General features: G+C 36.1%; 1 protein-coding gene across 1 annotated transcript; it reads right to left on the reverse strand.

Annotated features, from left to right (window-relative positions):
* Window positions 1–603: 603 nt before the first annotated feature.
* Window positions 604–4,183, reverse strand: LOC111374925 (translocon-associated protein subunit alpha-like). Its single transcript, XM_022997692.1, has 8 exons — window positions 4,023–4,183; window positions 2,954–3,112; window positions 2,751–2,801; window positions 2,400–2,488; window positions 1,988–2,065; window positions 1,689–1,892; window positions 1,085–1,156; window positions 604–947 (listed from the first exon to the last, which is right to left on the reverse strand). The coding sequence occupies exons 1-8, from the start codon at window positions 4,099–4,101 to the stop codon at window positions 897–899; spliced, it is 783 nt and encodes a 260-aa protein (XP_022853460.1). The 5' UTR covers window positions 4,102–4,183; the 3' UTR covers window positions 604–896.
* Window positions 4,184–24,882: the final 20,699 nt, after the last annotated feature.

Genomic DNA, 24,882 nt, shown 5'->3' on the forward strand with positions numbered 1-24,882 from the left:
GTATAACATTATTTTATTGAAGAATGTATTATTGAAATAATGTTAAAATACTGTCTAAAAATGAATTTTTTCAAAGATTGGGAATCAAACGGAGGCATAGCTATTAATGAGTTTACCTAATTTTGTTGCAATATGCCAGCTGAATTTCAGTTATTTTTTCCAGATTGGGCAAAGTTGAGGATGAGAAATATTTCAATGTGATGAACCTATATGTACATGTAATAAGATCACTCATTCAAATCACAACACTTCGAATGTCGAATCAATCGAATCACAACACTTCGAATGCCAAGAGGATAAGAGATTAGACCATCTCAACATTCATCGTGTCGTGATTTGAATGATTTAGAGGTTAATGCATCCTAATTATAAAATATACGATCATATCACATATACATATAGAACAATTCACTAAAGTATTTCCCTAGCACGATTCAGGATAGATATCCTTGTATGTCCACCTTGCACGAACCATGGATTGTACCACTTAAACGTTGATAATATGTCCGAGCACACCCTGTCTGACACCTCTACTGGACCATAGAGTCGATCTATATAACTTGATTGTGTAGAGAAAAAAAACCAACATGAACATACCCGACAGATACCAAAGAGGAATATAAATAAAATTGACAAAATGAGCATATAATCTAACAACATTGTCATGTTTTAACAAAACTGCAGTGTTCTATGTCAACTCTCAGTTGGTCCGGCATATAAAATGGCTCAATTTTAGGAATTGCGCTAACGAAAAATGTAAAAGTTCCTTCCCAATGCTACAACAGTTAGGCAGGTAATTGGAGCTACTCCTCAAATAGATGCGCTCCCTAAGCTGTGTTACAAAAATCATTGCTCATCGTACCGCTGCCTAGAGTTGACTGTTCAAGTATGCTCATTTACTTCTTCTTCTTTGATTTGCTAGATTGAGACTGAGTATACGCAGTTCCCTGAACATTCAGAGGAGACAAGTTCATCACTTTTATCTCTTGAAAATACGGGATCTCAGAGTGACGGCGAATAAAAAATTCATAAATAAAAAAAAAAGAAAAGAAAAGAATGTGTCGACGATGCGTGATATACAAACCTGCAACCACTCATCCATTGAGGCATCGGTAGTCCCGGTTCCAACCTCCACCTTCGATGCCCTCTTTGTTTTCTAATTTTCAAGAGAGAGTGCGAAAACAAAAGGGAGTTAGAACAATAGCTTCAGTCAGTTATAAAAGATCAGTTAGCCAAATGATTGGTGGTGAACCAATTCCTCAGTTTGCTGTTTGACATCTTTTTAATGGGAGACAGGAAAAAGTAAATCCAGAAGGTGATAAGTTGAAAACATCATATTTCCTATTATTTCCCGAGTCTGGCTTGGATCAGCTCTAGAGTTAGAACTCAGACTGGCCACAATTTGACACTTTTAGCGTTAAATCCCACAAACTAGATGTAATGATCATCACTGGTTAATATCCAATGCTAAAGCAGCCCTATATACCACAAAGCATCACTCAGTAATCACTACCAAATTTTGACAGTTTCTGAACTGTTTAGATCTTGCTCAAAAGAAGGTGGATAATAACATAATATTTTAGGAAGAAAAATGCATCATCCGGTACCTCAATATAATATTATATAGGCAGATTGGGTAACAGTATTAGGAAAAAACAAAATATATAAGCATAGGAATATGCAGTTACCTTTGAGAAATTCTTTATCTGGCCACGTATCCAAAATCCAAGAAGACCAAGAAGGGCAATTCCAAGGCAAAACAGGAAAACAGACTCAACACTGAGCAGGCCACCAGCCTCAGTAACTTCAATTGTTCCATTGTAGAAGGTGCTCTGGTATGGATTCTGATCGATCTCGTAAACAATTGTGCCAACCAGATCAAATGCACCAGGCTGCAAGATTAAGAAAAATTGGCCAGTGCATGAAATTTATAGACACACTGCAGCACAAACCTGAATGATGAACTTTAGCAATACAGCATACTTGCCTGTAAAAATTTGCTCACAGCAAATATGTAGGGGAAAGTTGCTTGAGCATAAGGAGGGACTGAAGCGTTGTTAAAAGCCTAGAGAATGGCAATATGCAAATTACTATCAAAAGTCATCTAAGAATCATATTAGATAGCTATGATTCAAAATTCAGCAGGCAATTCACAATCCAGAATTAGTAGATACTATATAGCTTTGAATTATTACCCATTAACAAAATGCTGCAACAGCAATTATTCATTCATTTTGCACATAGATTTAAGACAGTTCTATGCACAAAATTGATGAGCATACAATCACAAGACCAGTACAACTAAATATTGCCCTTTACCAAGAGAACATTTCAAGTATATTTTACATTCAAGAATGAAGGGCACAGGCATAATGCTCAGAAAACTAAACAGAAGATACCTGAGCGGAAAGATTTTGAACTAAATACTGGTGATCAAAGGGAAGATGAACACTGGCCTGGATTGCAATAATATTAACACTTGATTCCCCTGTTTTTAAAAATAAATGCAGCAAGATAAATAATTTATCTATGATCTATCCACATATTTGACAGCATCTAGTACAACAATTATAAACAGCTATGACAGATACATCAAGTAGTAAAAACAGACGTGCATTCAATTACTCAGGCATGTCTTAAAGAGAAATTACAGAACAATATCTACAGAATTTAAAAATGAAAGCTGATATATCATCTGATGGACAAAGAAAGAAAACAACATATCACACAGCCAAGTAACAAATTATTACCTTCATTCTTAATTCCAACCAAAAGTTCACCTTCTTCCCCAGCCACAAACACTGAAAAGAAAATATAATTAGAGCTACATACTTTGAATAGGAAGCTTCGATAAAATGGGGAAAAAAAATAATAATAACAATACAACATCAAGGAGCAACAGAGAAACACTAGCTATGAAGAAGAGTAAAATAGCATAATATTGAACCCTCACATTTAGAAGGGTTTTTGGGGAAAACACAAATTGTTTCTACTCCTGGAGCTGGACTGAAACTACCACCACCAAAATCTTGAATATCCTCTCCAACGATCCCAAGATCTCCTCCGTCAGTTTCAACTACATCTGGATCTGGTTCTGATTCGCTTCTTACAACTATCAAACAAAAGGCAATGCGGATATCAAAGTTTCAGATACAGTATGACAAACCAAATAATTAAGGAAAATCCGCAGGCCAAGGGCTCAGTAATACGTCAATTGGAAAAGGTAACAAGCAACGCAGTCACAAACAACTTGAACTAAACAAATGGCAGATAATTAACCCATTTCGTTGCTTTTGGCACAACGGCTTAGACAAGATAGAAATTTAACATAAAATTACAATAGATCACTATGTAGATGGGATTAGGGTGGATAATGTTATTTGACTTTTATTTAAAAATTTCGTTCACTATATATTTTCTATCTGGTCTTATACTATGTAAATGCTCCGCGTAATGTTACATCGATGATATTGCAAGTGACATTTATTTGAATGAAATAACAGAAACAACATCCACCTTAATCCACACAATTCTATCAACTTAACTCTATTTTTTACATTTTATACTAAATATGGCCTAACCAGGTGAGATTCGACAAAAAGCACCTTATGCTTGGTTTCCATAATATATACATTTTCAAGAATAATCTTTTACTTTCAACATGCAAACCAGACGTATAAAGGGGAAAAAAAAAATTATTTTTTTCTCTTCACAGATTTCAGAAAGTAAAATTCCTGCTCTGGAATCTAATTTACATAACAAAACAGTGAAACAGAATTCAAAAACGATCCATTCAACAAATACAATTCAAATACATAGATAATAAAATAGAATCAAGATCTGACAAATGTAACAACTTAATATCAAAACAACATAAAAAAATCAAGTTCGAATCAAAATTGTTCCATGCGTGAGGATGCAAATTGACATGAATCAGCATTACATAGATAATAAAAAGACCCAAATTTCAAGCAGCGCTGAGAGGGTTGAAATGAAACGAATCAGATCTACGATAGCCGTACCTTGTAGACACGACGAAGTGAAAATCAGAAGAACGAGAATCGAGAAAACCCTAAACTTCATTTTTCCTTTCTCGACCATTTTCGTGCGTGTGGGAGAGAGAAGATGGGGAATTTGTTTCTGGAACAGAGACGAATTTAATGCGTGGACTAAGCAACGTAAGTAGTTAATTTGTGCAAAAATAAAGATTTGGGTTGGGTAGAAAATAGAGTTTTAAAGATTAGGGATTGTATATGATACATATTAAAAAAAATTAAATTCAGCTTTGTAAAATAAATAAAAAGTTTAGTTACTGAAATTGTAATTATTCATTTTTAATTCTGACATTTTTTATTATTTTTAATGACAAATCTGAAGAATTTTGACGGTAGGGATTTTTCGGACAAAATATTTTAAACAATGGGTTTTTTACGATTTCCAATAGATAGATGATATATTGCACATGTAACTGTTTCTAGTGTTTGATTCAAGGGCAATATAAACTCATTTTGAGATCAATTCGACCTCACATTTATTTTTTACGAGCTGAGTGAGGCCCACAAGTCGACTCATTTGGGCTCTTTTGTACGAGCAAATGAGCTCTTACTGAGGCTCAGAGCTCGACTCATTTTTTCAAACTTGTTTTATTAATCTATCAACCTAAGGATCATTTTTAATTTTTTATTAATTATTCTAAAATAATAATTAAAAAAAGATTTGACTAGACTCATTTGAGCTCATGGATAGTTGGACTCGCGAGCTCTTGCACCAAAGAGTCGAGCCTATCATAAAATTTAGACACGAATCGAATTCGAATGTCCATGAACAAAGTTGGTGTGGCTCAACCGATTGTTACCTTAAGTGCTTTTTTGATAAACTTCGTTAAATTTTTATCCATTTTTCAACTGATCAATGTTTAATTTTAACTACACATACTTTTATCAACTTCTCAACATTTCATTATTATCAAAAATTTTGTCAAACAACACATAAATTTACTTTTCTTTTTAAAACGATTTCTTCTCCTTAGACGAGATATAAATTTGAATTTAATGAAATCATAGTGAAGAAAGAAACCGAGAAATAAAGAAAAATGTCAATTTAATTAGAGGAATAGATTACGAGACGGGCTAAGTTGGTCGAGCGCACCTATTACTTTGACTAAAATTTATTTTTGATAAATATAAAAGTATGCATTTTACAAAACTAGGAAAAATGCCATGCTTCATCTTTGAACATACAATGACATTGACATTCATACAAAAAACTTGCGTGCTTTCCCTACGCGAGTCGGTAGTGTTATCTGCCATCCTAGATTCATTCACAGCCATCACACAACAAATAGCAAGACCAGTGGCACCATCATTAGAACCCACCTCCGATTATTCTAAGGGCCTCGACTATCCCGTTAGATTTCAACAAATTCTACTGAGTTGCGGAAGTGTCAGAGAGAGTGCATCAACCTTTTCCTTCAAATTGGAAATGAAGTTTGTAACCATGTTGCAAACTGGTCGGAGTGCTTCTGCAAGGACCATCTATAGAACCCCACAGAAGGGGAAAAAATGAAGAAAAGAAAAATGATATCAGTATAAAGGAAAGGTCTGTTGTCAATTGGATATCAAAAGGAACATAAAGATAAAAGAATTAACTATACCCAAACTGAAAAAAAAAAAGATCTGTAGATGCAAAGAATAAAAAAGACCAATCAAACCCTACTTACATGAAGCATGATCTTCCTGGGATTTGCTTCTGTTAGAAAAATAGAGTGATGAATTTAAAACCGAAACAAACTTACAATCTTACCGAAATTGAACAAAATAATTAAGAAAAGTATACCAATAAAGATAACGCCAAATGAGATTGATGCAAAAGCTGAGGCCTAATCTCTAGCAATAAAATAATAATGAAGTAACGAAATTCAGATACTCCATCCATCCCATAATTTGAACTTGATTTCAAATGACAGACAGTTGCATCTAGTGTTATGACATAGACATTTGCATTGTACTTTACCCCAACATGAATGCAAATCTCAGACATGTAAGAAGATAATGTAGGTTTTCCTTGCAATTGTTTAGTGTCGTCTGTGTAGATATAGTGAAAAAGAAAGGGAAAATAGTTTTGACCTTGGAATATAAACAATCGCAAGATCTGAACATAGTTTCTCTTTTATCTTTCCTTATTTCCACTGCCTTTACATTGTAATTTTTCCATTCCCTCTACAAACTCGAGAAGATCTTTAACCTAACATCTGAACATAATATTACCTTATTCGGAAACATTGAAACTTAAATTTGAAGTCTTAATAATGGGGTTCATTATGAGGACCTAACTCCCCACTACTTCACCCATGAACATTTATGTGGGTAATGTTTGATAAGTGCATTTTGTGCACTTATTTGGACCATATTATTATGTTTTTATGTCACGAAAGTGTTAATTGTTACTTAACTCGAGTAATGTTTCGTTTATTTCAGTGATGGACCGATTCCTAAGCAATTGGAAAAGAAAAAAGGGGGAAATCCAAAGTATGAAGACTAAATTGTAATATTTTAATAGTTGATTCAGATCACAAAATGAAGATTAAAAATGTTTCGGGTTCAATTGGATGCAATTAAAAGTCAAAGGGTTGAAAATGCAAGGGAAATGGCTTGAAATGATAAAAAATCGACTCCAAGGACTAAAATATAACATATGGAAGAATGTTTGCTTCAGAAACAGCCCAGTTATAAATACCGGGCGATCACCCCAACATGATTTTTTAATTACAGAGAAAAAATTCTTGGTTTGAGTGACTGTCCGAGTTTTGCCTGGTCAACAACCCAAGCCAATCGTGACGAGAAAATCTGGTTTTCTTTTCTGAATGAAATTCTTATAGAAATAAATCTTGAGGAGTGTTTTAAAGTCCTAGGGACGTCCAAAAATATACACCGCACATTATATATATTTTGGGAGGATTTGAAGAGAAAGAAGAAGGAAGAACAAGAAGATTCAATCCAAGTTCAAGGTCTCACTTCAAAAATTTAATAGGGTGATATCTTTTCTTGATTTTTATTGTTGTATTCTTCTTCCCATCATGTTAGGCTAGAAAAATCTATACTAGAAGATCGATGAACCTTGTAATGTGATATTTAATTCTTTGTTCCATATTTTTGATATTAAAACACGTATTGATTGTTTTGAATGATTTATATGCATTTAATTGCTTTCATGATTATGTATCCATAATTGTGTGAGTTTTGGTGGTTTGATTAATCTATTTGAAAGAAGAGGAATAAATTCGACAAGGTATAAATCATCGTAGAGTCCAATAGGGGATAAAAATATACCATTATAGCTTGCATGGATCTCTAAGTACTCACAAAATTACATGCATTCTCGCCTATTTACATCCATCATAGAGATATAGGCTGATGGTGTATGAGAATGGTTCAATTCATCTCGAGAGAGAGTGTTGGATAGATTTAGGAGTATTGATTCTTCAAAATGTCATCGTGTTGTCAAAGTGTGGAATTAAGGTTAAATTGAACATTACTTGAGAATTCGTGATCCTAGTATATCTCACATTTATTGAATACATTTAACATGAGTCCCAAATGTCAAACTGTATTTTAGTTAAATTAAACGTTGTCTTGCATAGCATACCATCCAATTCATAATATTGGTACTTTAGCTTAGATTTAGGATTTCTTAGGATAAAAACTCATAATTGATCATTTAGATTTGGTTAAGGTCGAAATAAATACAATTGAACTACTCAATCTCTGTGGGAAGATATTCGAATTCTAAAAATTCACTTTATTACTTGTTAATGAACCGTACACTTGCGGTGATTTAAATTAAAAGAAAATATTTCGTGAGCAAATTTTGGCCCCATTACCGAGGATTGAGTTTAGTTTGATCTTATTTTTCTAGGCACTAATTCGAACTTGAATTTTAGTTTCTCTTTTCATTTATTTTGTCTTTTTTTGTTTTTGAATTCAATCTATCTCTTTAGTGTCTAAGTGATACTCTTGTTTTTCTCTCATATTTGTATGCTAAGATCCGTTGGAGGAGAATTGATTCTAGCAGATCCTGAAATTGAGCACACTTTTCATCGACTACAAAGAGAGAACCGGAAAGCAAAATTGCAAATGGCTAACGAACTGAACAATCATATTATCCCAGCTAATGAAGGGGAAGCAGTGAACGAAGGAAATGAGATTTTGTCGACTTCTTAACTCCTCAAGTGATTCAAAGCCAGTCTAGCATTGTGTATCCACTGTTCGGGCAACCCAATTTTCAATTGAAGACTAATATGATACAACTGTTCAAGAATGGGCATCAATATTATGGCAGAGTCGAAGAAAATCAACATACACACATATCTCGATTCTTGGATATGTGTTAACACTTCAGATATCAAGGAATCTCTGACGATGCTATTAGGCTAAGACTTTTTCTACACACCTTGCGGAACAAGGCACTTGAATGGTTGGATTCGCTTCCTATTGCAAGCATCACTACTTGGAACGACCTGACTCACAAATTCTGGAAGTACTTCTCACCAGCCAAGATAGCTAAAATGAGACATGAAATATCCATTTTCAGCCAGGGATAATCAGAATCATTTGACGAAGCCTGGAACATATTCAAGAATATGCTCCGGAAGTACCCTCAACATGGGTATGACAAAAGGACCCAAATTCGATTTTTCTATACAAGGTTACTCCTATACCACAAAAGTATGGTGGACTCAGCATCAGATGGTTCAATATCCACAGAGAATGGCAACTACTTTAGCAATGTGGGCATCTGAGCGAGTGACTCAGAAGAAATCTCCGCGTGTTTATGAGGTCAATACTTATTCAGCCATATCTGTGAAAATTGAATCATTGTTTTATAAGGTAGAAAGCATATCACAAACAGCACAAAATAAGAAGATTAGCTGTGAAGAATGTAGAGCTGAGCATAAAACATCAGAGTATCCAATTTTAATGCAAGGAGTTGAGCATGCAGATTTTGCACAATGGGGCAACGCCAATAGAACAATCAATATGGAGAAACATACAATAATAGTTGGAAGAAGCATCCCAATTTCTCTTGGAGCAACCAGAATCAGAATAGGCCACAGGGTTAGTTTCAACAGTAAGAGAAGAAGCCTCAATTGGAAGACATCTTCGAAAAATTCACTGAGAGGACCAATCAGTACATGGAGAAAACCAAAATCACTCTTAAAAACCAAAATGCTGCCATAAAAAACTTGGAAACTCAAATGGGACAGATGGCCATTGCTTTGACTGGAAGAGCACAGGGAAATTTGCCAAGTAAAATAAAAATCAACCCAAAGGAGCATGCTAAGGCCATCACGCTCGAAGTGGAGTGCAGCTACTTGATATACATGTCAAAAGGCTGGTTAAAAATAAAGAGAATACACTTTTTGTAGAAGAAGAAACTGTAGAGCAGGATGAACAACCAAAAACATCTACCACAAAGGAAAGCTCAGAAAAGCAGGGAATAAAGCAATAGTTTCAGCCAACCTATATAAACCTCCAATTCCATTTTCAGAGAGGTTGAAGAAACACAAAATGGAGCAACGGTACAAGAAATTTCTGGAAGTCTTCAAGAAGCTCCACATCAACATCCCGTTCGTTGATGCATTAGTTCAGATGCCCAGCTATGCTAAATTTTGAAAGGATGTCCTATCTAATAAACGTAGGCTGAAGGAACATGAGACAGTAATGTTGATAGAAGAATGTAGCGTAAGAATTCAAAAAAAGCTTCCGCCAAAATTGAAAGATTCAAGGAGTTTCACGGTCCCTTGTACTATTTGTGAAGTTTATTTTGATAAAGCTTTATGTGACCTTGGTGCAAGTATTAATCTTATGTCTTTATCTGTTTTCAGGAAACTCGGTTTGGGCAAGGCTAAGGTAATTATCGTGACACTGCAATTGGCTGACAGGTCATTGACACATTCCAGAGGAATAATAGAGGACGTGCTTATCAAGTTTGAAAAATTCATCTTTCCTACTGATTTCGCCATCTTGGACATGGAAGAAGACAAAGACATCCCGTTGATATTAGGTAGACCATTCTTGGCTACCGACAAAGCTTTAATTGACGTTCAAAGGGGACAGCTAATTTTGAGACTTAGAGAAGAACATATCTCATTTAATGTCTTCAAGGATGTGAAACTTCTTATAGAGTCAAATAGTTGCTTCCAGATTGATGTGATCGACAAGGTGGTTCAGGACACGTTTCGATTTCAAAGTTCAGAAGATGCTTATGAGGCATGCATTGCACAGTCTCAATCAATTCACTCAGATTCTGTAGAGTTTGAAACATGTGCAAGGTTCTTGGAGACTAATCCGCCCTACACAAGGAAAAGTCATTTTGAGGAAGTTGAAGCGGGATCCAAAAAGTCACTACCATCCATTCAGTAGCCGCCTACATTGGAACTCAAGCAATTGTTGCCATACCTCTGATATGCATATTTAGGGGACTCTTGTACACTTCCAGTGATTATCTTGAACATCGTTAGTGAAGTGGAGGAAGAAAAATTACTTAGATTGCTTCAGGAAAACAAGACAGTGATTGGATGGACCATAGCAGATATCAAAGGGATCAACCCTTCACTCTATATACACAAGATTATCATAGAGGATAATTTTCGGCCGAGTATTGAAAGTCAAAGGAGATTGAATCCGAACATGAAGGAAGTAGTTAGGGCAGAGGTACTTAAATTACTGGATGCAGGAATTATCTACCCAATCTCAGACAGTGCATTAATCAGCCCAGTTCAAGTTGTGCCGAAGAAGGGTGGAATCACAGTAGTGTCTAACGAGAAGAATGAACTAATTCCCACCAGAACAGTGACGGGATGGAGGGTTTGCATCGATTATCGCAAACTCAATGCAACTACCAGGAAAGATCATTTTCCATTCCCATTTATTGATCAAATACTTGAGAGACTGGTGGGGTATTCACATTATTGTTTCCTTAATGGGTATTCGGACTACAATCAAATACCAGTTGCACCATATGATCAAGAGAAAACTACCCTTACTTGTCCCTACGGTACTTTTGCATACCGTAGGATGCCTTTTGATCTTTGCAACGCTCCTGCAACATTCCAGCGATGCATGATGGCGATATTCTCTGATATGGTGAAAAAATTCAATGAGATATTCATGGACGACTTCTTAGTTTTTTGGATCATCATTTGATGAGTGCTTGGAGCTACTGAATTTGGTGTTACAGAGATGCAAGGAAACTAATTTGGTATTGAATTGGGAGAAATGTCACTTTATGGTCCAGGAAGGGATTGTACTTGTACATCGGGTCTCAGCAAAAGGAATTGAGGTGGACAAAGCAAAAATTCAGGTAATTAAGAAGCTACTGCTGCCAACATCAGTTAAAGGGGTTTGCAGTTTCTTGGGGCATTTTGGGTTTTACAGGAGATTTATCAAGGATTTTTCAAAAATCACTAAGCCGCTTTACAACTTATGGATGAAGGACGTGCCGTTTGAGTTTAATGAGGAGTGCCTAACAGCTTTCAATACATTGAAGGAGAAACTCACAACAGCACCGGTAATTGTAGCACCAGATTGGAAACTATCCTTTGAGCTAATGTGCGACACCAGTGATCATGCCATAGGAGACGTATTGTGGCAGTGACGAAATAAGGTTTTTCATGTGAATTACTACACAAGCAGAACCTTAAATGATGCACAAATCAACCATGCTACCACTGAGAAGGAGCTCTTGGTCGTGGTTTTTGCATTCGACAAATTCAGATCATATCTTGTGGGGTCTAAAGTTATAGCCTACACAGATCACGCCGCACTAAAATATTTGATGACAAAGAATGATGTAAAGTCGACACTGATCTACTGGGTATTACTCTTGCAAGAATTTGACATCGAAATCAGGGACAAAAAATGAGTAAAAATGTGGTGGCAGATCATTTATCTCGATTGGAGTTCGAAGAACCGAAGGAATTAGTGGACATCAACGAGATTTTTCCTGATGAGCAAATGTTCAGTGTTGAAGAAGCAACGTGGTATGCCGATATTGGCCAAGTCCATTCCACCACCATATTATTCAATTTACCAGAGGAAAAAGTTCTTCTCAGAGTTAAAATACTACTTCTGGGAAGATCCTATTCTCTACAGGTACGGAGCAGATCAGATTGTTAGTAGATGTGTACCTGAAGAAGAAATACCGAAGATTCTTGAGCATTGCCATTCGTCTACATATGCGAGACACTTTGGAGCTTCAAAGACTGCTGTAAAATTTTACAGTCGGGGTTTTACCGGCCTACATTGTTCAGAGATGCCTTTGAATTTGTGAAGAGGTGTGATAGGTGCCAGCGCATTGGGAATATCTCACAGAGAAATGAAATGCCATTAAATAATATATTGGAGGTTGAGATATTTGATGTTTGGAGGATCGACTTAATGGGGCCATTTTCTCCATCGTTCTCCAATTAATACATATTGTTGCTATTGATTACGTATCGAAGTGGGTGGAAGCCGTTGCATTACCTACCAACGATGAGAAGGTAGTAATTGATTTTCTAAAGAAGTACATTTTCACCCACTTTGTTACACCGAGAGCTATAATCAGTGACGGGGCAAACACTTCTGCAATCGTCAATTTGAATAGTTGTTGAGTAAATATGGTGTAAAATATCGTGTAGCTACTCCATACCACCCTCAGACTAGCCGGCAAGTTGAAGTGTCCAATGGGCAATTGAAGAGAATACTTGAGGTGACAGTGAATTCATCTCGAAAGGATTGGTCTAAAAAGCTGGATGACGCATTGTGGGCTTATAGGACAGCATTCAAGATATCGATAGGTATGTCTCTATATCGCCTGATTTTTAGAAAAGGGTGTCACCTGCCACTAGAGTAGAACACCGATCATAGTGGGCTATGAAACAGTTAACATGAATTTGAAGGCCGCCGGTGAAAAACGTTTACTACAACTTAATGAGTTAGATGAATTCAGGATGGAAGCATATGAAAACTCAAGGCTCTACAAAGAACGAACCAAGAAGTGGCATGACTTGCACATTCAGAGGCAAGAATTTGAAGTGGGGCAGAAAGTATTATTGTACAACTCGAGATTAAAGCTCTTCCTAGGAAAATTAAGGTCAAGGTAGTCGGGTCCTTATATTGTCACAAAGGTTTTGCTATATGGAGCTATAGGAGTCAGCCATGAAACTAAGGGTACCTTCACAGCAAATGGGCAAAGGCTGAAACACTACTGGGATGGTGACTTCCCCAAGAAAAAGTCCATCGTTCAACTCGGAACACCAGAATGAAGTAGCTACAGGAAAGTCGAGCTATTGATTATAAACTAGCGTTGGGTGGGAGGTAACCCACTGTATCATTTTAACTTATTTCATTTTATTTTTGCATTAGCTTAGGAATGTTTCAATTTCACGTTCACATTTTTTGATAGTTAGGTCATCGATCATCCATGCATGTCAAAAGAGTCTAAACACTACTCACACGAAACCCTATGCATCGAGCATGAGTTGGGATTGATTTGAATGTTTTGGGTGTGGCAATCACGCATTTCGAGGCACAATGTTGTTTTTCAAAAATTTTCCAAGGTTATGGTGTGATTTCAATTCAAAGATTGGTTTTGACACTAAGTCTATGGTCGACACATACCCCAAGTTGGGTATTTAGGGTATGTTAGAGGCCGGATCGATTCACCAATCGAAAACCACATTTTTGGGACATATTTGATTAAAGTCATATATGTGGAATCAAATATATTTTCAAAATTTTTTTAGGTACATATTCTTTTAAAAAAAGAAAAAAAAAGAAGGCTCCACGAAGTTGGACGAGTGCCCAGCTTTATAAGCCGGGCTCTCGTCGGGCTGCGTTAAGGGCCAACTGCCAAACTAGGAAGCTGCCCAGTTTTAGACAGGGCGATCGCCCAGTAAAAAAAAATCGAAAACAGTTTTTATAAACACTCACGCACACACATATCTCACAACACTCACGCACGCACTCACACGGCACACACACAAATACGAAATCCACAACTCACGCATAAAATTGACACTACACACACAAGAACTCATCTAACACACAAGTTTGGTTAGGCAATTCAATCCTTGCATTCAACTTCTTTAAGGAATTCAAGGTATACACCCTTCTCTTATCTCTTCTCTTCACATTTTGAGCCGACAATTTCATTTAGATTTCCTAGGCATATTGAGGAGTTTGGGATGAAATCAATAGAGGTTTAATAGGTTTGTGTTGTGATGAAAAAAAAATGAAAATGGGGCTTTGATTCAAACATTACTCTCTTGCAACCTCAGGAAAAAAAATTAAGTGCCTTCAAGATGTTTGATAAATTGCCTAAGAAGAGATTATTAGGTGAGTAGGGAGAGTCTAGTGGAGATTATTTTTGGTGTTGAGATTCACAGAAATTGCATTAGAAAACACCAAAAATTTGAATTGCACACCCTAGGCACCATGGATACACACCAACAACCTCACGACACAAACTTCGTCCCCTCCCTCATCTAGCCCAAACAGCCTTCGTCTAACCTCAAATTTGAGCATGAGTTAGACCACCATATGAACTTTCATATACCCGGAGATCGTTTGGGAAAAGTTCAATCCTTCCTAAAGTCGTCCCGTGGTGAAAATCCTTAGTCGGTTTTGGGAGTATAAACGTGAGATCAATATTTTTTATGTTGGTTTAGGGAATGTGAGCTGTATTATATTCATTTATTAGATACATACCCTATATAATGACATTTTCTCAAGCATGACATATGTTGTTACATTTTGGCACATGAGAATTGGCATAGTTTGGGGGTATTCTCCACTTCACCTTACTCATATGTTTATTACCCGTATGCTTACATTTTCTATATTTATATGTAGGTACAAAATGCACCAAAAAGTAAGGCCACAACTCAAGAGAAAGGAAAGTCTAAAGTTGGCTAAACCTCGACCCGATGCCAACGGCTAACAGAAAATCTAGATGACTGGGATATTCCACGGTTTGTGAATGTTGAGAATCGTGATAATTTTGAGACAAAGTGGAAAGATAAGAAAGTTTACCAAGAACGGCGGGTCATACTTAGCGATTTTGGAGGAACGTTACTGGAGAGAATCATCCACCATTATGGGTGGGACAAAGTTATTGATACACCTCACGCGGCATATCCTACATTGGTAAAAGAATTTTTCACCAACTATAACGTTGATATTGATAACCCAGAATCTCCACACAGAAGTCAAACATCGGTTAGAGGAAAATGGATTCAGTTCAGCCCAGCAACAATTAACAGGTACTATAGGTTGAATCACACTCATGTAGAGCCATTACCAGAGGAGCAAGAAAGGGCACTGGTAGCACATTTTCTATATGGTAGGAAAGTTGATTGGCCACTTAATTTATCTCGATTCTTGCATAACGAGCTAACTCCAGAGCTCATCTTTTGCACAATCATTTACCCTACATCCTAAAGGACGAAATTCAATGAAGAAAGGGCGAGGTTACTTTATCATATGGCAAGAGTACATAAGTTTGACTTGGGAGCCCATATATATGCCATTATACGAGAGTTGGCCTCATCCATTGATACTCAGCGTAGTATTATGTTTCCGTGCTTAATCAGTGGGATTTGTCTGACAACCGGGATACCACTGTTGCCAAGAGAAGAGAGTGTTGCTCCAGAGGCCCCAATCAGCAGAAGCACAATTGAAAATTCAGAGGCTAGATCGAGAGGAGCAGAGAGAGTACATCCTCTCGAACTAGGTCCTAATGAACCCCAGCAAGTCCTAGATGCTGATATAGTCCTCCTCAATAGACAGTTGTCTCGGATATAGGTAACTCAATTGGAGCTGGGTAGATCTATTGGCACCATGACAAATGCTTTGGAGGCAATGCAGTGAACGCAGCTGGATATATAGAGGGAGTTACAAAGAGTAAGTGTACAAGTGCGAGGGTTCCAGCTAAGTGATGACCAGACACGTTATGATCAAAGAACAATCACTTATGCCTATAGTCAAGTGAATGAGCAGATGTTGCGTTTTGGGAGTCAATTGGAGACAATTGATCGTAATGTACACCAGATAGCAAGAACCGTTGAATCTCTTAGAACCACGAGTTCATCTATCCAGGCAAACCAACCTAACACCTCTACTCATCCGCATCTACCCTCGAAGAGTATATGATTTTTTACTATTTATTTTTATGTACTTTTGCTCTTACATTGGGGACAATGTAATATTTTGTTTGGGGGTGTGGTAAATGCTAGGATACATATGCTGCTCATTTTGACGAATCTTTAAATTGCTAATTGGGTCTTTATAACTATTTAACAAAAAAAATATATTATTATTGCCTAGTTCAGAGTTGAATGACTCATCGTCTATGATGATATTAGTTCGAAATAAGTATGCCTTTAGCTAGGTTACTAGACAACACGATAACACGTGCATTTATTTAAATACTTATCCATGTTAGATTGAATTATTTAAGTACATAACCATTTTGACTTATCACTTGCATTGGGGCATAATTTGATTGAGTGGATTTAATTGTTGATGTTGTTAACCTAGTTTGGAATAAAATTCCCAAAAATTTTATATAGAAACCAAACTGAGATCAGTTTGGGGTGAGATGGTTAGTGCTTGTTGTCATAAAACTGTGATGGTTTGGAGTTTTCGGATCCCAGCTATAGTTGAAGGAGTTTGAGATAAAGACTCTAAAATGGGTACTGATAATATAAAATAAAAATAAAATAAAATAATCAAATGTCATACATCTTTTACTTCTCTTCGTAGCTTTTTTTTACTCGAATTACTAAGCCTGTAAGGGTATTTTAAAACCTGGAACCCTAAAGTCGGCTGGTTTGGGAGTCATAGGCCTAAAACTCGCTACATGAGTCATTTAAAAAGCTTAATGGAGAGAAGTATTATACATAAGATGTCAAAAAGGTAAAAATTAGATTCTCATAAAAAATTGATACATCTTCTAACTTTCTTCGAACCCTTTATAACTCGAGCAAGTAAACCTGTAAGGGTATTTTAAAACTCGGTGCTCTAAAGTCAACTGATTTGGAAGTCATCGGCCTAAAGCTCGCTACAGGGGTTATTTAGAAAGCTTAACAGAGAGAAGTATTGCACAGAAGATTTTAAAAAAAGTGCCCAATAAGAACTTTAAGATTTGAACTCTACAGACCGGCGGTGTGATTTTGAGAAAACTTACCACCTCAATTTTAGGTTGACAAGTATCTAACTTTGATCACTTTGTGAGGAAAAATGCAAGATAATAATTTTAGAAACCCCCATGTGCTAAAAATACCTCGGGATTGGAGAGAAAAGCATAAGGAGTGATTCTACATGAGAGATGTAAGGAAAAATGATCACAAGAGGGTTGGGATTGCAAATAAATCAACAAACTTGATTGATTATGTTCTAATATGAGTGTGAGTTCAAGGTTGGCTAATCGTACCCACACTAAGTCGAGCATCTAATAAGTAAAAAATTATTTTTGATGTTGGTTGGAGCTTTCTAAAGTGTTACTTAAATTCAAATCTAAGGCATACGGTAAGCCGTTCAATGTTGAGTCCAACATTTGTGACCTATTTGTAACTAGTATTATGATCTATGCCTGAGTTTTTTTTTTGTTCGAGGACGAACAAAGATTTTAGTTTGGGAGTGTTTGATAAGTGCATTTTGTGCACTTATTTGGACTATATTATTGAGTTTTTATGTCACGAAAGTGTTAATTTTTACTCAACTCGAGTAATTTTTCGTTTATTTCAGTGATGGACCGGTTCCTAAGCAATTGGAAAAGAAAAAAGGGGAAATCCAAAGTATGAGGACTAAATTAAAACATTTTAATAGTTGATTTGGATCACAAAATGAAGATTAAAGATGTTGCAGGCTCAATGGGATGCAATTAAAAGTTAAATTTTTGAAAATGAAAGAGAAAGGGCTTGAAAGGGTCAAAAATCGACTTTGGGGCTAAAATGCAATATATGGAAGAAATTTTGCTTGGGCGACAACCCAGTTATAAATACCGGGTGATTGCCCAACATAATTTTTTAATTACCGAGAAGATATTCTTGGCCTGAGCGACTGCCCGTGTTTTGCCTGGACGACAGCCCAAATCAATCGCGGCGAGAAAATCTGGTTTTCTTTTCTAAATGAAATTCTTATGGAAACAAATCTTGGGGAGTCTTTTAATGTCCTAGGAACGTCCAAAAATATATTCCAGACATTATATATTATTTTGGGAGGATTTGAAGAGAAATAAAAAGGAAGAACAAGAAGATTCAATCCAAGATTCAATGTTTCACTTCAAGAATTCAATAGGACGATGTCTTTTCTTGATTTTTATTGTGGTGTTCTTCTTCCCATCATACTAGGCTAGAAAAATCTATGCTAAGAGATCGATGAACCTTGTAATGTGATATTTAATTCTTTGTTTCGCATTTTTGACATTAAAACACGTATTGATTGTTCATAATGATTTATATGCATTTAATTACTTCCATGATTATAGGTCCGTAATTGTGTGAGTTTTGGTGGTTTGTTTCATCTATTTGAAAGAAGAGGAATAAATTTGACAAGGTATAAATTATCGTAGGGTTCGATAGGAGATAGAAATATAACCCTATGTTTTTGCGTGAATCTCTAAGTACTCACAAAACTACATGCATTCTCGCATATTTGCATCCGTTATAGAAATATAGGCTGGTGGTGTATGAGAATAAGTTCAATTTATCTCGAGAGAGAGTGTTGGATAGATTTAGTAGTATTGACTCTTCAAAATGTCACCATGTTGTCAAAGTGTGGAATTAAGGTTAAATTGAACATTATTTGAGAATTCGTAATCTTAATATATCTCACATTTATTGAATACATTTAACCTGAGTCCCAAATATCAAACTGCATTTTAGTTAAATTAAATGTTGGGGGCGCTTTCTTCTCCTTTATTCCCGTAACACTAAGAAAGCCTTCCTGAAAAAAGTGAACTTAGAGTTGTTTTGCATAGCATACCATCCAATTCATAATATTGGTACTTTAGCTTAGATTTAGGATTTCTTAGGATAAAAACTCATAATTAATCATTTAAACTTGGTTAAGGTCGAGATAAATACAATTGAACTACTCAATCTCTATGGAACGATATTCGAACTCTAAAAATTCACTTTATTGCTTGTTAACAAACCGTACACTTGCGGTGATTTAAATCGAAATAAAATATTTTGTGAACAATGTCCCAGGAAAAATTCATACCTCAGGTATAAAGTATAGTCCAATTTAAAACTCAGACAATAAGTTTAAATTTTCAAATCTTACGTGATAACTAAATAATTTAAAATATTTTATTAACTAAAAGTATTAAGGTCACGGTTATACAATTATGGTCTCGGTTACATAATTTTAGGTGACACTTATTTATTGATTATATATTATCAAATTAATTAGTCACAGATTATTTTTCATTCACAAAATTTATTTATCGACACAAATCACAATTTTTATATGTTACAATTTATTTAATAGTCATAGATTTTCAAATTAGTAGTTCACAAATTATTTTTCAATCACGAATTATTGAATTTTTATATCACAATTAAATAATTGATCACAAATAACCAAATAGTTGATCACATACCACCAAACACTTCACCCCAAACTCAATCTCAATCCACTATCAATACTTAGTCACTAATCAACCATGTAGTTGGTCACAAACACCAAAATAGTTGGTCACAAACATTCTTAATCGCCATCTCGCCACAAATGTCGAGCTACTCCAACAAAAATGCACCATCACCGCCATCTTCACCACCACCGCCGCCACCGCTACCATAAAAAACCACCACAAATTGAAAATAAGTAAACCAACATCAAAACCAACAAAAAAACTCCAGCTAAAGACCGGATTGGAAGAGGAAAAAAATAACACCCCAAAAACCCAAACCCCCTTGTGTCGATGACAATGTTGTCGATGATGCTGCTGCTAGAAGAGAAAGAATTAATGCCCAAAAACCCCAAAGCCTCAAAGAAACACTAATGTCTCGTGACGCTGCAGATTGCATCGTATCGTTGCTATGAACTCATCCCCGATGCCAGTAACACGACCAGCACAGCTCCTTTATCGGTGATCGCTAGAGTTTGAATGGGTTAACAACGACGTGTGAAGAGAGAGAATGGAGAGAAAAGAAGAGAGAGAAGGGAGAGATAGAAAGGAGTGAGAGGAAAATTATTAGGATTTGGGTGGATGGAGATAAGGTATGTATATAGATTAACTTAATTTTAAAATATTATTAATATCATATTAAAAAGAAATTGTTATCTGATTTTTGAAAAAAATAACTTTCAAATCTAGTTTTTGAATTGTGCATTTTAAAATTCAGGGTATGTGTAATTTCCACATGTTCCAATATGGCAACGTGAGAATTTTCTGGCAGTCGAACTAAATTTTCAACTTTTTGCAAGTAAAAAAGTCAATACATCAAAAACTCCAAGGATTTTTTTACCTAACTTTCGTTTCTAAAAACAAAGAAGTCATTTCAAATGCCAGAAAAAACAAAAATATATAACTGATGGCACACTATTCTGCCAGTTGGAAAATGAGAACAAGAACATTTGAGGCACTGAAATACCTCTCAAGGTTTAGAATGCAAGTAATGTACAATGATGTGGATCTCGAACTTATATATTTTTTTGGCTTCCAATTTAAAAGATTGAGCAAACACCGGCATATTGCAAAGTCAATGTCAGTTCCTTTCTTCGCAGAATTCCTATTTGGTTATGTACACAATGAACAGAGGCAGATTCCAGGCATGGGCTGGACCTGGTTATAGTTGGTGCCCGCCCATGCCCAGATCCAATAAGGTTTCCTTTTTTATTTTTATTTTTTTCAGTTGAGCCCATGTAAATTGAATAATCAGCCCGTGTCCAAAGAAAAAAAATTGTGCAAGCCTAATTCTAAAATAATAAGTAAATTACTCAACTCTAATTTTTTGGCCCAAACTAACCACCAGGTCCGCCATTCATTTAAACCTAAATATAATCCAGTACATTTTATTCTTCCCTTTCACATACCAGGTCCACCATTCAAATGAGAAAAGGGCAAAAAGCGATTCCTCTGTCCGACTGTCTCCATTTCTCCAACACGGAAACGCGTTAATAACTTTCAAATTTTCAATCCAAAATTTATATAAAATTAAGGGATCCATTACCCAAATCAAAGATTTCATCTCTTAAAAGTGTATGTTAGCAGAACAATCGGACAAGATAACTACTTTTGAATTGGTAAGTGGCCCGTTTTGAAGTGTAGACATTGTAGTCTGTAGTTTCTTATACTTTATAAATTGAACCGTTTTTATATACTTGTCGTTAATATTGATTATTGAGTATGAGGTTTTGAAAAATTGAAGTTTTTTAATTTTTGTTTGCAATTTGTTGAAATTACCTGATAAATTTTATTTTTTTCAAGTAATTGAGCATTTTTAAATTTTCTGTTTTGAGAATTAAATTGATATTAATTTTTTTGACAAATGACAATAGCTTTACAAATACATGCATGATGCATATTGATTGTGGAGTGAAACTGTGAAAGTTCATGCTAGATTATAGTGCATAGTTCTTCTTTATTGTTAACATGCTTCAATCTTGATTGAATTACTTTTCAATTTCAAAAATGCAGTAAATTTTTGGAGGCACAGATGCGCTCCTGCAGGCTACAGACATATAGGAGAAGCCAATTGCAAGAGCTTATTATACTTCCTAGTCCCTAGTAGGTAAATGTCCCCATCTCTCTACTTGTGGCCTTGCCGGCCAAATATTGAAGTAGTTAATTAATTATTGTTTAAATATTGCCTTGTCGGCTTAATAACTTATTGTTGACATGTTATTTTGTCGGTTTAATGATTGTCATTGCCTTGTGCTGACTTTACCTATTTCTAACGCGACTATTGAGCGAGCATTTTTAGTAATGAAACATGTGAAAACAGAACTTCGTAACAGAATGAACGATGACTTTCTTGCTGATTGTATGACACTTTTCATCGAGCGAGAACTTGCTCAAAAGATCGATATAGATTCTATTATAGATGAATTTTATGTTTCAAAACCTCATCGGGAACAATTTCAATTAAATGAATTTGACTTTAATGTAATATATAAATTTATTATTTATATTGACTTTTAAATTTTAACCCATGCAATAAAAACTCCTGGATCCGCCCTGACAATGAATCACCAATATGCACCTCGTATGAATTTTCAACTGCACATATAATCTCTATCCATTCAGGTGATGAACTTAGATCAATTTCAGTAGTAGCAAATATAGATGATATTGCTCTTCATGGGGTGGTCGAGTTGGTGGAGTAGGTGAGAGCAGAGGCCTTTGGCCACGAGTTCGATTCTCCCTACCAATACTTTCTCGGTCGAGCCTGCCACATAGAGCTTGTCTAGTGCGGTTTATCTTGTTGGAGTGGTTTGCAGGCTATTGCGCCTGCCCGAAGGCTTACTCAGTGCACACCCGAAGGGTAGCGGCTGCGAGTTCACACACACACAAACACACACACACACACACACACACATATATATATATATATATATATGATGTTGATTTCTGCAAGATCCGGCAATACCTGCCCTTGGATGCCATATATATATATATATATATATATATAGATAGATGATGTTGATTTCTGGAAGATCCGGCAATACCTGCCCCTGGATGCCATATACCTACGAACAAACTAAGATGGTATACAGTGAAAACATAACATGAAACTGTTCTGGACAGAAAAATGAAAGCAGAAGACCAAGAACTCAAAACGAATTGAATGAATGACCTTGTTTATTGAATAATAACGTTGGCTATTAAATAGCCTTACAAGAATTAACAGAAAGCAGAAATTACGGCCCATGATTTACTCTAACAGAGACATGGTAACATGGAGAAAGAAAGAGTCAAAAACAAAAAACGAATCACCCTACTTAATAGGGATTTATTTAAATAGAGACTAATACTTGTCATTCCCTCCCTTAAACTAACTACTATCAAGTAATTAGTTTATATCAGAGACTTCACACACCCCCAGCTGTTTTCGGAGCTTCTGAAATGCATCCAGTTTCAGTGGCTTAGTCATCAAGTCTGCCACTTGATCTTGAGTCCCGCAGTGAACAAGTTCAACAACTCCATCCTTAGTAAGATCTCGCAAGAAGTGGAAACGCACATCAATGTGCTTACTTCGGCCATGCATAACTGGATTTTTAGACAGCTTAATAGTTGAGCTATTATCACACATCACAGTGGTGCAACCTTCTTGTGAGTGACCTAACTTCTTCAGAATTCTCCTTATCCAAACTGCCTGACAAGCACAGGCTGCCGCTGCCACGAACTCAGCTTCTGTAGTTGAGAGAGTAACTATAGGCTGCTTCCTTGAGGACCATGAGACTGCACCACCACTCATTAAGAACACATAACCAGAAGTACTTTTCCTGTCCTCCAAATCACCAGCATAGTCGCTGTCTGTGAATGCTATTAATTCTTCATCCCCTCTCTTCTTGTATAAAATCCCATAGTTGATAGTGCCTTTTAAATACCTGAGTGCTCTCTTGGCAACTTGTAGGTGCAGCTGTGTTGGTTTTGCCATGTATCGACTTATAAGACTTACAACAAACATCAAATCTGGTCGAGTGGCAGTGAGATACATGAGACTCCCTACTATCTGTTTGTAATATGTCTCATCAACCTTGATTCCATCTTCATCCTTGCATATTTTAAACCCCGGAACAATAGGACTGCTCACTGAATTACTTTCCTCCATACTAAAACGTTTCAAAACCTCCATGGCGTACTTTCTTTGACTGATGTAAATGCCATCAGATTTTTGCAAAACTTCAATACCAAGAAAAAAATCTCATCCTCCCCAAGTCAGTCATATCAAATTCCCTCATCATTGAATTTGTAAATTTCGACATCATAAGCTCATCATCACCAGTAAAAATAAGGTCATCCACATAAACACTAACAATTAAGATTTTACCTTCTTTGTTCCATTTGATGAATAATGTTTGCTCACTGTAGCACCTTTGAAAGCCTTCACTGATAAAATGAGCTTCAATACGGCTAAACCAAGCTCGTGGGGCTTGTTTTAGTCCATATAAAGCCTTCTGCAACTTGTAGACTTTGTGCTCACTGCCTTTTTTCTCATATCCTTTTGGCTGCTCCACATAGACATCTTCATTCAGTTTCACCATGAAGAAAGGCAGACTTCACATCTAGCTGATATATCCTCCAACTTCTTTGTGCTGCAAGGGCTATTATCATCCTAACAGTATCCATTCTTGCCACTGGAGCAAACACCTCTGTGTAATCCACTCCATGCTGTTGAGAATACCCTTTGGCCACCAGACGAGCTTTATACTTATCCACCTCTCCAAGCTCATTGAGTTTAGTTTTGTAGATCCATTTGACTCCTATCTTTTTAGCTCCAGTTGGTAACTCAGTTAACTTCCAAGTTTGATTCTTCTCGATTGACTTGATTTCAATGTCCATAGCCATCCGCCATTTTGAGCTCTTCACTGCCTCCTCAAAGCACAAAGGATCTGAAGATACAACTAATGCCATGTTGACCTCATTTTCTTCTTCTGACAGCCCTTCTCCACTAACATATTCTCTCATCCAAATAGGAGGTTGCCTAACTCTTCCTTCACTTGTATTAATATCTTCTTCATTTGCAGAATTTGGAGAAGAATTTCCTGCTCCATCAACTTCATTTATAGAATTTGGAGAAGCATTTTCTGTTCCTTCAACTTCATCACCACCTTCACTGTCAGCTTCATTTACATCATCCATATCTATACTTCTCTCATCATCACC

Source organism: Olea europaea, unplaced genomic scaffold (assembly GCF_002742605.1).
Source record: "Olea europaea var. sylvestris unplaced genomic scaffold, O_europaea_v1 scaffold1314, whole genome shotgun sequence".
Taxonomy (NCBI): domain Eukaryota; kingdom Viridiplantae; phylum Streptophyta; class Magnoliopsida; order Lamiales; family Oleaceae; genus Olea; species Olea europaea.